Consider the following 13,698-nt stretch of genomic DNA (forward strand, 5'->3'; position numbering starts at 1 on the left):
TACCCAAATAGACATATCATGTTTTTCGTGTACGCAACCCTAGCATTTAAAATCATGCATTCTAAGAAGGGGTCCACTCACAAATATTTTGTCACCGAATAGCCTTGCAAACTAGAAAGGAGGGGGTCGCCACAAACAAATGTACCTAAGCACATAAAAGATCAATTAGAAAAACCCTACTAAAACGATTGAATTTGGGAAAACGGATGTCGAATTTGGATTCGAGATGTCTAAAAACCTAAGGAGGGACCTTGGGTTCCCCCACGCGGCGCCACGGGATGATGGCTTGGGAAGCCACGCCCCACCGCACATGCCGAGTTGGGTCGCCGAAAAGTTGGCCGGAAAAGTCATCGGCCCTGCCGTGGTCATCGTCGTCGATAACGATAGAGCATAGTACCTTCAGGGAGGCATGTGTGCTCCACGCACCGAGTACGACAATCACACGCATAGCCTCACACGTCGCCTTCCTCGCGAGGCCTGAAACTAGCCTAATTCTGGGGAAATTTTCCAGAGCTCCGTTTGAGCTCATTTCTTCACCATTTTTACATTCTAGCTATGGAAATGAAGCTTGGAATGAGGAGAAGGGATTCATACCAAAAAGAGGCCGAGTGGTGGCCGAAAAATGCTTGTAAAAAGGATGTCTTCTTCAGAAAACTAGAAATTGGCTTCCCAAGTTGTTTCTACATCTAACACGCGATTAACACTTAATAACTACTCTAATCTAACCTTAAAACACGATCTAGAGGTTTCTAGGGGCTTACCTGCATCGGAGACAGTGATAACTCACATGAAGGACTTTTTGCATATTGACGGTTACTGTGGAGCGATGGGATGAGAAGTTTAAGGAATTTTCCTCCTTTCCTTGGGTCCAAAGGTCTCGCAGAGGACGTGGGGGGTGGTGAGGGTGTTGTCTTTGTGGGTGAGAGCTCGGGGAGAGAGAATTGCAGAGAGATGAAATGAGAGAAAGGAAGATAGAAAGGTTCACAGGAAGAAGGAAGAAATGAGAGAAAAAATGGATGGGCCGAAGAACAAAGAAGACAGGGGTAGGCCCCACTGGCTCACCAAACAAGACATGAAAAAACGAAACAGAAAAATATCCCATGAGACACAAAATTACCAATATACCCCCAACGTTTTGACTTTCGTAAAATCCTCGGTCTAGCTCCAATTTTAATTCTACATGCATCCACCCGTTCATAGCGACGAGTACTACAAAGATATACTAAGGAAACATGGCATGACAAAACGGTCAACAAAAGTCAACATTTTTCGCCTCGAAGGGTTCTTTGGTAAAATCACACTTCTAAAATTATAAAAACCGTAAAGTTAGGGACGGGTCGTTACAATAGGCTAAGCCTCACAATAGACTAGCAATAATGTGGTTCAAATTCACCTTTGGTAAGAATTAAACCTAAGACCTCTCACTTACAAGTAAAAAGAAATATACTAGACCGTAATATTAAATGGTTGTGCATAATATAGTTATTATCCATTTCTTTACATACGAATGCATATTTTAAATGGATGGGTCTGAAGAAATATACTAGACCGTAGTATTAAATGGTTGCGCATAATATAGTTATTATCCATTTCTTTACATACAAATGCATATTTTAAATGGATGGGTCTAAATTTTAGTTGTTAAATTTGCTAAGGAAAAAGGAAATTCTCATTCAAGCATCATCATGTGGCCATAATCAATAATGCAGAAGCTTGAAATGTGAATGCTAGTCAAAATATAATGCTTATGTAAAATGACATACTGTTTGGGCCCAAAATAATATTGTTGGGCCGAGCAGCAGGATGTGCTCGGCCCAAGGCTGTGTCAAATACTATGGGCCAAATGATAAATCCCGGGCCAGTTGGCAGGGTCGGACAAGTCCTACCCTAAGTAGTCCAGATAAACAGAAAGAGTCGAGGAAGTCCTGGTACGACTTGGATTCCCGACCGGCAAAGAATAAAGCTTCGAAAGGGGGGCAAGTTCAGAAACCCAGTGGGAGTAGGTGTGTTCGAGTTAGAGTTGAAGCGGGACAAGGACTCCTAATCCAGATCAGGATGCAAATCGGTCTCAAGGAAGGGGGTGCTATAAATACAAGAAATCACGCAACAGAAAGGCCCATTCGATCCAGCATACAATTGCCCTGCGCAAAACCTCTCAAACACCTTGAGATTTTTCCTTTTCTTTTTCTGCCGACACACCTTCAGTTTAGATAAACAGCACTGTGGAGGCACCCGGCGAGCACCTTCAGTTTGGATAAACAGCACTGCTGCCGTAGAATCAGCCGACCGAGAAGCACCTTCAGTTTGGATAAACAGCACTGCGTCGAGGCCGACCGATTACCTATCTAAGTCTCGGCCGAGAAGGGTTTTCGAACCCTTGTTGGTAGAGGTCATCTTGCTAGCCTTTTCGGCATAGTCAGGTGTTACGAATTGCGTTACTCGGTGTACTGGACGCCGAGTGATTTTATGATTGGATATTCGCAAGTAAGTTTCAGGGTTCAGCATTCCGACGGCCGAACTACATTTACCATCAAGACATACATCACATTTGAGTACATGTGCCCATATAGTTTGGTCTCGATTCGGCGTGCTTATACTCTTACGAATATAATCACAGTGACCGAATCGGGCTTCGACGATTTGTGAACTCCGCAGAATTAGTAGCCTTGTCTTCAGGCTATAGAACCCAGAGACCGAGAGTGTTCCTTCCTTGGTCGCAATCGCAAGATAGAGAAGTCAACGACGTGCTCAACGTGACATCAACGAATTTTACTCCTCGGCCAAGCTCGGTCGACGAGTTGGCACGCCCCGCATCCAACCGAAGGACGTAGTTAGCTTACTAGTTACTCGGCCTGCGCGCCACGTAGGTTTTGTAATTTTTAGAGTCAACATTTTGGCACGCCCAGTGGGACATTTGTGCTAAACCTTCGGAGTTCATAACCATTGAGACACGGTCTGTAAAGAAGAAAACAATCATGGGAAAGTTAACGGCTGACTTACCAGTGCAAGGCCTTGGGCAGGATTTGCACCCCGCAAAAAATCCAATCATTGTTGCGCCGCCCGAGGCCACAAGCGCAACACGCCGAGAAAATGAAATCTATCTCGGTGGACAACCTCACAACTCAGAGGTCCCTAACCAAACAGCAGGCATGTTCGTGGGAGGAATAGTGGAAGATTGCGACGACGATGGTGGAGAGGGTTCTGATCCACCAACTAGGTCGTTTCTTCGGAGACGACTTGATGAACAGTATCAACAGGTCGAGCAGTCGATTGGTCAAAAGATGAATGATTTACTGGAAGCAATACGAAGTAACAACGATACACAGACCAGGATGCTTGAACTGTTGGTCAGTAAAGCCTTTGAAGATGGCCAGGTCGGCCAGCCTCGGCAGCTTTCTACGAATGTTCCAATACAAGCCGAGAGAGGGTCCGCCCGACCACAACCAATCACCTTAGATAAAAGAGGTGGACCGGGCAATAGATCCGAGAGACCAAACCAGGGAGAAGAAACCGCCTCCGTAAACATGACCGAAGTCCAGAGAATGATTGACTCGGCCCTAAAGAAGAGGCCGAAGTTTCCAAAATTCATCCATCCATACCCGGCTTATGTAGAAAGGTTTGAATACCCACGAGGTTTTAAGATCCCTGATTTCAGTCTCTTCGTCGGGGAATCGTCTTTATCCTCATTGAAACACGTGGCCCGGTTCACAGCGCAGTGTGGAAACGTCAATAGCGACTTCTATAAATTACGGCTGTTTAATTTTTCACTGACAGGCTCAGCTTTCGCCTGGTACATTAATCTCCCACCCAACTCCGTGCAGAGTTGGGAAGAGTTAATCGAGAAGTTTCATGAACAATTCTATCGGCCAGGGATGGAGATGTCCGTATCATCGTTGGCCAGGATGGCTCAAGCGTCCGACGAATCTCCAATGGAATACCTGACAAGGTTTAAGTCGGCCAAGAATTGGTGCCGAGTACCTCTCCCTGAAGTGGAATTCGTCAGGATCGCCCTCAACGGATTGGACGTAGAATACAAAAAGAAGTTTCTGGGGGCAAACATTCGAGATATGTATGAACTTGCTCAACACGTTGAACAATATGATTATCTGCTCCCAGAAGAAAAGGTATCGAAGTCACCATCCCGAGGGACGTTGTATAAGAATCCCACGGTTAGCTATGCATTGGCCGAAAGCGAGGACACTCAGTATGCTAGTGTGGATGCGGCCGAGATAGTAATAGATAAACCTTATGTCTGCAAGGCTTTGATTCAAGTGAGTTCCAAAGACACCAAAACCTGTTCAGCCGCCGAGGAGATGAGTAAGTTATTGAAAGTATACACTTTTGACATCACCAAAGCCGATGCAATTTTCGATCAATTATTGGCAGCAAAAATCATCAAGCTTCGGCTGGGACATACTATCCAATTCTAATAAGCATGCAACCAATAATTGTGTTGTATTCCGAGACACAATTCAAAGTTGGATCGAGAAAAGAAAGTTGAAATTTCTGGAAAAGCAAATGGCGGTCGACGTCAATCCCTTCCCTTCAACAACAATTGGTATGGTGGATGCTCATCTTCCTAAAAACAAAGGGAAGGCCGAATACGTCCCGGTGCAGTATATCCGTAGACGGAATGGTCAGACAAGACTAAAGATTGACTTATTCTCAAATGCACCGCCTACGGAACGCTCGGGGCCACCCATCGATGAGCCTATAACGGGGTTGAATTCCGACGAAAATCATGAATCAAGGGTTTTATGCGACCATTGTAAAACACCAGTCGAACCTGGGAAGAGGACATCTTCGACACCATCCACAACCCCTACAACATCTCCACGGGGACTTGGTAACAGTCCACGACGCCAAGTGTTTGATAGACTCGGCCCACAAGTACGGCCAGTAGACCAGGCCCCGATCAGGCGGCGTCTTGACTTCGACGCACCTTTCTATAATGAGGATTATTACTCGCGCAATACCAGCAGTTCGGGCCCACCAGCCGATCAAAAAACTTTCAAACCACCCAGGACGTCGGATCAACGCTGGTACAGTTACAATTCTCCGACTGGCCTATATACGGCGTTGTCTAAATCTCAAAAACGTCGTCGCCAACGAATAGATTGCATGGCTCGACGACGGGAAGCGCAGACCAGCCCAGCCAACCGGTGGCAACCAAAAAAGGCTGTGGAAAGCATTAGTGAACGGCCAACCCCGACTATCATGACCGAGTTAGTCGAAGGGAGAAAAATAGCGGCTCCCGGCGTTAAAGCCACTATTGAAGAGTCTGAGAAACGTATCAAGCTTCTTCTCCGGCCTGGGGAAACGAGAGCTCGTCTCGAGCATTTTAGACAAGAGGCCGAAAGGAAACTTTCTCCGTTACCACCGCGCGAGCCGTTTATCAAAATACGACGCAATTTACACCCTCCATTCCTCGGTGAATCCCTGGAGTACATGCGAGAGTTTCATAAGCAGTATTCCGCCAATGACTTGTATGGACTTCCCAAGGCGTGTCAGGAAGCCCTCGACCTAGCTCTAACTTGCCCTCATGCCGAGCAAATTAATCAGAAAACTTCCGACCCAGCGATCAAAGCTAGATTTCAACATATACGGGAGCCTCGGGTCCTTGGTTTTGAGGTCGATCCGTACACAGATATTGACGCGGTCGAATTACCCTTTTCACTCGAAGACCTTCAGCATTTGCGCTATCATTTCGAAGTTTTCTCGGCTGTATCTCTCTTCGGCCTCACGGCCGACGAGGAAAAAAGGATAGCACGGTTGGATACATATCTAGACACGAGGAACGCCCGTATCGCTTATGAAGAACGAGCTTGCATAACGCAGGACCAAAATAAGTCTTCGGCAATAAACATAGTCGAGGACAATAGCCAAAACAAACTCGACTCGGTCAACACGCCTCAGATGACGGTTCACACCAAGGCACTCCAAAGTTCGATTGAGGATGTTCCGCCGACTGATAATATGGCTACTTTTGCGGAAGACGACGACCACCATCTGATGGGTCCTTCGGTCCTCGAACATATGGAGATCAGCATGGTCCACGTCCTACCAGCCGAATTCCAACCAAGTACCCACCAGTCAAATTTCTTGGATGGAGACGTGGTCGCTGAGGAAGCAACACAAGTAGATTTCGTCGCAAACGACGACGATAGGGAAGTTCGAAACGGGGACAACCTTAAGGCAGCTTTGGCCGAATTATTTCCCCGTTCCTCCTCTGTTAATCTCCAACACCTCAAGCCGTTGTACGTCACAGCTCACATCGAAGGATTTCCCATTTCTAAAGTGTTCGTCGACTGTGGAGCCACAGTCAACATTATGCCGATGTCCTTCATGAAGGCTTTACGCCGTTCTGATAGTGAACTCATCCCGTCAGGTATCACTATGAGCAGCTTCGTTGGTGACAAGTCTCAGACCAAAGGAGTGCTCCCGTTGGAAGTCAGCATTGCCGGTCGTCAACACATGACGACATTCTTTATCATTGACTCCAAGACCGACTATAACGCATTACTTGGCCGCGATTGGATCCACCAAACCAGTTGCATTCCTTCATCACTATACCAAGTCCTCATCTTTTGGGATGGCAAATCGGTCGTAGTCCACCCAGCCGATAATCAGCCATTTGAAACCAACATGATTCAGGCTCGCTATTACGATGATCACGTCGGCTACATCACCCTCCAAGGCCTTAACGAGGATGGGCGGCCGACGAGAATTTTGGTACAGAAAGTGATTGAGGTCGACGCCGAGACTGTCCAACAGGATTCGGCGCGACTTGGCTTGGCAGATTTAGTCACCAATGCCGATGATTGATAACACCAGACAAGAACGGCGTCAGGCCGCGGTTTCATCAACAATGGAACGTCTGCTGGCCCATTGGTACGCCATTACCAAGCAACCAAATTCCGGCATCAATTTAATTGAATTTTTGGCCGAAGCAGATAACAGCCCCGTGCTAACTTTTGATAAAGTTCAGGCCGCACCAGCCGAACTCGAAAACCATCGGCCCCAGGTTAAGGACCCATTAGAAGAAGTTAATGTAGGCACGGCCGATGATCCTCGAACATTGTTTATCAGCGCGATACTCCCACTGTCGATGAAGGTCGAACTCCATAAGTTACTCCAAGAATTTAGAGATTGCTTCGCGTGGAACTACCATGAAATGCCAGGCCTCGATCGAAACCTTGTAGAGCATGAGCTACGCATCAAGGATGGGTGTAAGCCTTTTCGGCAACCCCCACGCCGATTTTCGACCGAGGTACAACTCGGCATCAAAGAGGAGTTAATTCGGCTTCTAAAAGCCGAGTTTATTAGGACCGCTCGGTACGTCGAATGGTTGGCCAATATCGTCCCAGTATTAAAGAAAAACGGAGCCCTTCGCATTTGCATCGATTTCCGTAATCTAAATCTGGCCACTCCCAAGGATGAATATACGATGCCAATCTCAGACCTGCTCATTGATGCCGCAGCTAACCATGAATTGCTATCTTTTATGGACGGCCATGCGGGATACAACTAGATTTTCATCGCCGAAGCCGACGTCCACAAGACGGCTTTCCGCTGCACTGGGGCACTCGGTAATTACGAATGGGTAGTTATGTCATTCGGCCTCAAGAATGCCGACGCCACATACCAACGAGCCATGAATATGATATTCCACGACCTAATCGGTACAATCGTCGAAGTTTATATCGATGATGTGGTGGTAAAGTCTAAACGCCGCCACACGCACCTGGATGATCTGCGGCAAGCGTTCCTTCGCATGCGCAAGAATAATCTCAATATGAACCCGGCCAAGTGCGCCTTTGGTGTGTCGGCCGGTAATTTTTTAGGATTTTTGGTGCACCATCGCGGCATTGAAGTCGACGAAAATAAAGCCCGCGCAATCATTAGCGCTCCACCTCCAACAACAAAGAAACAGCTCTAGTCATTACTCGGGCAGATAATTTTCCTCTGCTGCTTCATCGCCAATTCGGCCGGTAAGATGAAGGCATTCTCTACGCTCCTTAAACTTAAGGATACGGACAAATTTGAATGGCGCGAAGAGCATCAAACTGCATTTACGCAAATCAAGGTGGCCCTTTCCACCCCACTCGTGCTAGTTCCACCTTGTCGCGGCAAACCCCTTAAATTATACATTTCGGCAGCCGCTGAATCCATTGGTTGTCTCCTCACGCAAGATAACAATGTAGGGCGTGAACAAGCTATCTTTTATCTTAGCCGTAATCTGAATTCACCCGAGCTCAATTATTCACCTGTCGAAAAACTTTGCTTAGCGTTGTTTTTTGCCGCATCAAAGCTTCGGCATTACATGCTCCCATCAGTTACGCAGGTCATCGCCCAAACAGACGTAATTCGTTACATGCTCACTCGGCCCATCGTCAAAGGCCGAATCGGGAAATGGACGCTCGCCTTATCCGAGTTCAGCCTTCAGTACGTACCACAAAAGGCCGTCAAGGGGCAAGCACTCGCCGACTTCTTGGCCCAACACCCTTCCCCTTATGGTTTTGGGGGAAGCGACGTCGACATCGGTTTAGTCACAACACGTGATAATCATTGGACTATGCATTTTGATGGTTCCAGTACTTCGACCTCGGCGGGTGTCGGCATTGCAATTCAGTCACCCGACCACTGCCGATGGTATTTTTCTCTCAAGTTGGATTTCAGCTGTACAAATAATCAGGCCGAATATGAAGCCCTCATTATCGGCCTCCACGTTTTACACAATCTACGGGCCTCCCGCGTTTTCCTCCTCGGTGATTCCGAACTGGTGATTAACCAACTGAACGACATGTTTCGTTGCATGAGTTGTACTTTAGCGCCCTATCACATGGTCGCCACCTACCTGGCCGAGTCGTTCAAACGGATCACATTTGAACATATTTCACGTATTCACAACACAGACGCCGACGAACTCGCCTAGATCGCCTCCGGAGCACAACTCACGGGGGGCAAGCTAGGCCGAATTGCAGCCACAAGTTTGCGATCATACCCAGCCTTGATCAATCGGCAAACTCTCCAGCGCGCACACGTAATACGCACAAGGGTAATGTCGCTTCCATCCCTACTAGAACGGGGAGATCCCGTAGAAGTATGTGTCGTCGAGTTGGAACCAGATGATTGGAGAAAGACGATGTTACGATACCTCGATAACCCCAATGGGAAACACGACCGGAGAACGAAGGTCTTCGCCACGAATTACGTATCGTACCAAAATGAATTATACCGCAAGGGTGAAGACGGGTTACTACTATTGTGCCTCGGCCCACACGAGGCTGCCCAAGCAATGGCCGAGGTACATGAAGGAATTTACGGGGCACACCAATCTGGACGAAAGATGCGCTGGTTGCTTCGATGACACGGTTATTTCTGGCCCAGTATATTAAAGGATTGCATCGAATATGCACGAAGATGTGTACCATGCCAAATCCATGGACCCGTGCAGAGAGCCCCAGCCGAATTACTCCACTCGGTTACTAAACCATGGCCGTTCAAGGGATGGGCAATGGACGTAATTGGCAAAATCACGCCATCGTCGGGGGCGGCGAAACACGCGTGGATAATTGTAGCGACTGACTATTTCACTAAATGGGTCGAGGCAAGATCATACGCCGAATTAACGGCCAAAGAGGTATGCAATTTCATAGAGGAGAATATTGTGACCAGATTCGGCATGCCAGAAACGATCATAACTGACAATGGCACCAAATTCACGGCCGATAGGTTTAAGGAATACGCGGCGAGTCTGAATATCCGACTTGAGCAATCTACACCGTACTACCTTTAGGCAAACGGGTAGGCCGAGGCAAGCAATAAAGTGTTGATCGGCATCCTCGAAAAAACGGTAAGAAAGAGGCCTGGGTTGTGGCATTTGAAGTTAAATGAAGCATTATGGGCATACCGAACTTCACCCAGGTCGACCACTGGAACCACTCCTTACGCGTTAACTTTTGGGCACGACGCTATGTTACCGGTCGAGTTGAGTATAAACTCATTACGAGTAATCGAGCAGAGTAGTTTGTTCAGTGTCGAATATAGCCAAGCGATGCAACAAGAATTAGAAGACTTGGAAGAAAATCGAATCGACGCGGGTAACTTATTGATAGCACAAAAGAAAATTGCCGAACGAGCGTATAACCAGCGTGTAAGACAAAAAACGTTCGGCGAAGGAGAATTGGTTTGGCAAACGGTGTTGCCCGTCGGGATTAAAGACCCCCGATTTGGTAAATGGTCGCCGAATTGGGAAGGGCCTTTCATCGTTCATAAAGTTCTCGGCAGGGGGCATATCATCTCAGAGATCGGACGGGTTCAGCTCACAAATTGCCAATTAATGGAAAGTTTTTAAAAAAGTACTATCCAATTACATGGGAAATGCAAGAGTAAAAGACCATTGTGTTGATAAGAACCATTGTATTGATAGTAAAAGACTATTATATTGATAGCAAAAGAACCATTGTATTGATAATGAAAGAACAAATACAAAAGATAAATTCCTAGGGGGTCGAGGGGAGGAAAGTCTCGAGGGCAGCTTTTAGCTCCAACCGCTTCGCTTCGCTCAAAATTATCTCAGCCTGCCTCGTCTTTTTGTTGACCTGCAGTTGCTGGATGTGCCGTGCACCGGCAGCGAAGGCCGTCAGCCGAGCCCTGTTGGCCTCGAAGTCCTTCTCAAGCTCTGAAGCGGCAGCAGACCTTTGCCGTTGAAGGTCAGAAATTTGACGCTGGAGGTCAGAGATCTGGCGATCAAAATCGGTCAGCTTCGCTTTCTTGGCTTTTATTGCCTCCATCTCAACTCGACCAGCCTCTTGCGCGACCTTGGCCGTCTTCAAGTCGTCCTCGGCTTGTAGGGCTCATTCAAAAATATTGAAGTGTTGCCGAGTCCGCTCCAAAAGGTCGATAAGGAATGAGATATTCTCCGTGCTCAAGTAACCACGGTTGGCGAGGTCATTAGGACACTCCCCAACGGAGTCAAGGCCCTTGCATCGGAGAGCTTGGGAGGCAGAGAGAGACAGGACTTCGTGCAGCTTCACGAAGGCTTGGGCCTCGGGCATGGTTCCCGCTGGTTCGGCAGAAGCAGCAGAGGAGCCGGCCTCACCAGTGGTGCTCTGAAGAAGAGCGTCGAGCTCCACTTCCCACGATGGCTGCACATAAAAGGAAAACTTTGTGAAGAAAAATAAGACGACGTAATATAGTGCATGACAAAGGGATTGTTTTAGACCTGCCGAAATGAGACTTCGGCCATGCCCTCTGGGTCATTGCTCGAACCTAGAGAACTTAATGGCCGAGCCCAGTGCCTTAGACCGCTTCTCAATTCACGCGGCCGATGGAGGTCATCTACATTTGATGGCCACGACGGTGGCCAGGAAATATAGACAACGCCTGTCGGCGCATAAAATTGTCGGTGAAATGAACGTTCGGGCACCTGACATTTAATAGTCTTTTAAGAACATGTGTCATGATAAAATCAACGCAAAAGAAACAAGACTTACAAAGGCCGAAAAGACTTCCTGCGGAGGAATGGGAAGGTCTTTATCCTGCGGATGGATCGTCGTTTCAGCCGTTGCCTCAGGATCGGCCATGGGTCTCTTGCCGCGATCCGCCGTAGGAGGATGGACGGGAGAAGAGTTGGCTGGTCAAGGACGGCGCTCCAGCGGGACTTCGTCACTCTCGCTCTCGACGTCCTGAGAAAAATTTCGTGACGACCAGAAGCCTAAAGAAACAAAGGATGGAAGTAGAATTATACCTCTTCCAGAAAGACCGTCGATCGCTGAGTGGAGGGTGCCTCGACAGGTGCGGCCGACTCCCCTACGGCAAGTGCCATGACCGGCTCCGAAGCTGGAGTTGATACGATGACTGGATCGGCCGTGGTCTCAGGCAGAGAGACGGCTGGGAGAATCAAGTTTGAAGGAGTTGGGGCAGCCAGGACAGAAGGAGAGCCGGCAGGAGCAGTTGTCCCTGTAGTGTCACTGGGAACAACATGAATCTCCCGGTCGCCCTTCTTCGCCAATTTCTTGACGCGTTTGGAAGGACGAGGAGCATCATCCTCCGGCTCAGCTTCTCGATGGGGGCGTTTCGCGGGGACTGTTTACTCGGTGGCGATGGTCCTCTTTGTGGGAACCAATTTCTTCGACCTCGCCACCGCGGCGACCACTTCCACCTTCCTCGACACGCGACCCCCTGAAATAACAAAGTAATTAATAACCAAGGACAAGCAATTGAAATACAAAGAGCGAAATGACAATATACCTTGGATCGACTCCTTGGGTTGGGCCGAGGGCGCTGATCTGGGGCGGTCGCAGAAGATTCTGCTTACCACGTCTTCGGCCGAGACGCCAAAAAAGTCGCTGGTGTACTCCTCCCACCAGTCCCCGAAGGTATCGGTTCCCAAGGATTCAGGAACTGTCGGCCGGAGCCGGAATTTCTTGCACTTCTCCTGAAACTCCTGCTCCGACGTCTTACATTCCCTCTCAGAGGAACCAGAAAGACGCCCTCGACTCAGGAGGGACCGAGAAGCAAACAGGGGTACAGGGCAGCCTTGGAGGTAGCCAAGCTGCCGGGCGACGAAATGGGGATGGTAGACCTCCCAGCTGGCTCGGCGGGCATCGCAACCAAGAGGAAGATCGCGAGCCAGAACGAATGACCCCCAGCATTGACGGATGTCCGCATCCTCGAACTCGGCCCATGCTGCCGTAGGGAGCCTGATCGAGGTAGGGTACTCCTGGTGCCGGCATACCAGGAACTCGTCGTCCGAAAGGACGTCGAGGCTGAGGAAGTGTTTGAAGACCTCGTCGGCCCGGTGAGGAAGGGCCGGTCGAGAGGCCAGTTGGAGGCCGAGGGCGGCCGATCGCTGGAAAGCAGGAACCTCCGGCCGAAGGGTGGAAAAGTAAACCTGCAACCAGAGTTGGAACACCCAGAGGGGTCCGTTCTAGTGCGGGTCAATCTTGTTAATATTCGTCTCGGCCAAGCAACGGTAGAGGTTGGCGAGTATGGTCGGGCTGAGCGCCAAGGAACGACCATTAGCCAGTGCCTGGGCCACCGGCATGTTCTCGACCAGGCATTTGTTTGACCTGGTACAACAAATGAATTTGTTGTACTAGTAGAAGAGGAAGGCTTCGTGTTCTCCCTTCCTAAGGCTTTCCTCGCCTCGGCCGGCAAAGTGAAGGATGAGAGTGTTGTAGTTGAAGAAGTTCTTGTGGAGCTTCTGAACTTCTTCCCTTGAGGACTCCCGGTCGCCCCGACTAAGCGTCTCGACGGCCCGTTCGTCGAATAACGCCTTTAGGTCGAGAGGAGAAGGGCATCCGGAAAGGGCGGCATCGATGGGAAAGCCGGTTGGAGAAGTCCTAAGGATGGCCGAAATGTCGAGGACACTAGGGCCGAGAGGACCGAAAGGCAGGATCATGGTGTTGGTGGCCGAACACCATAAACTCAGGGCCGCCATAAGCAGCTCCTTGTCCATGACAATCTCCATGGTAGAAAGAATAATGGCATCATAGATACCAAGAGCTTTCCACTCCTTGCCGAAGAATGTGCTCATTCGATCAACCCAGGCGGCCCAGGCTGTGGTGGTCGAGGGCCAGGCTCCTTGAGGTCGCGCCAGAGTCCATTTCGACCAATCGAACCCCTGCAGTAGGGGTATTAAGCACTGCTCCTTGAGAAGGCTAATGATGGACGACGGTACTGCGTCCTTGA

The 13,698-nt window shown here is 48.9% G+C and overlaps 1 protein-coding gene across 1 annotated transcript; it reads left to right on the forward strand.

Annotated features, from left to right (window-relative positions):
• The first annotated feature begins 2,975 nt into the window (after positions 1-2,975).
• On the forward strand, positions 2,976-4,430 carry LOC137717155 (uncharacterized). The gene is made up of 2 exons (XM_068456458.1): positions 2,976-3,913; positions 4,004-4,430. Exons 1-2 carry the CDS (start codon positions 2,976-2,978, stop codon positions 4,428-4,430), a joined length of 1,365 nt encoding a protein of 454 aa, XP_068312559.1.
• Positions 4,431-13,698: the final 9,268 nt, after the last annotated feature.

This window comes from Pyrus communis, chromosome 15 (assembly GCF_963583255.1).
Source record: "Pyrus communis chromosome 15, drPyrComm1.1, whole genome shotgun sequence".
NCBI lineage: Eukaryota > Viridiplantae > Streptophyta > Magnoliopsida > Rosales > Rosaceae > Pyrus > Pyrus communis.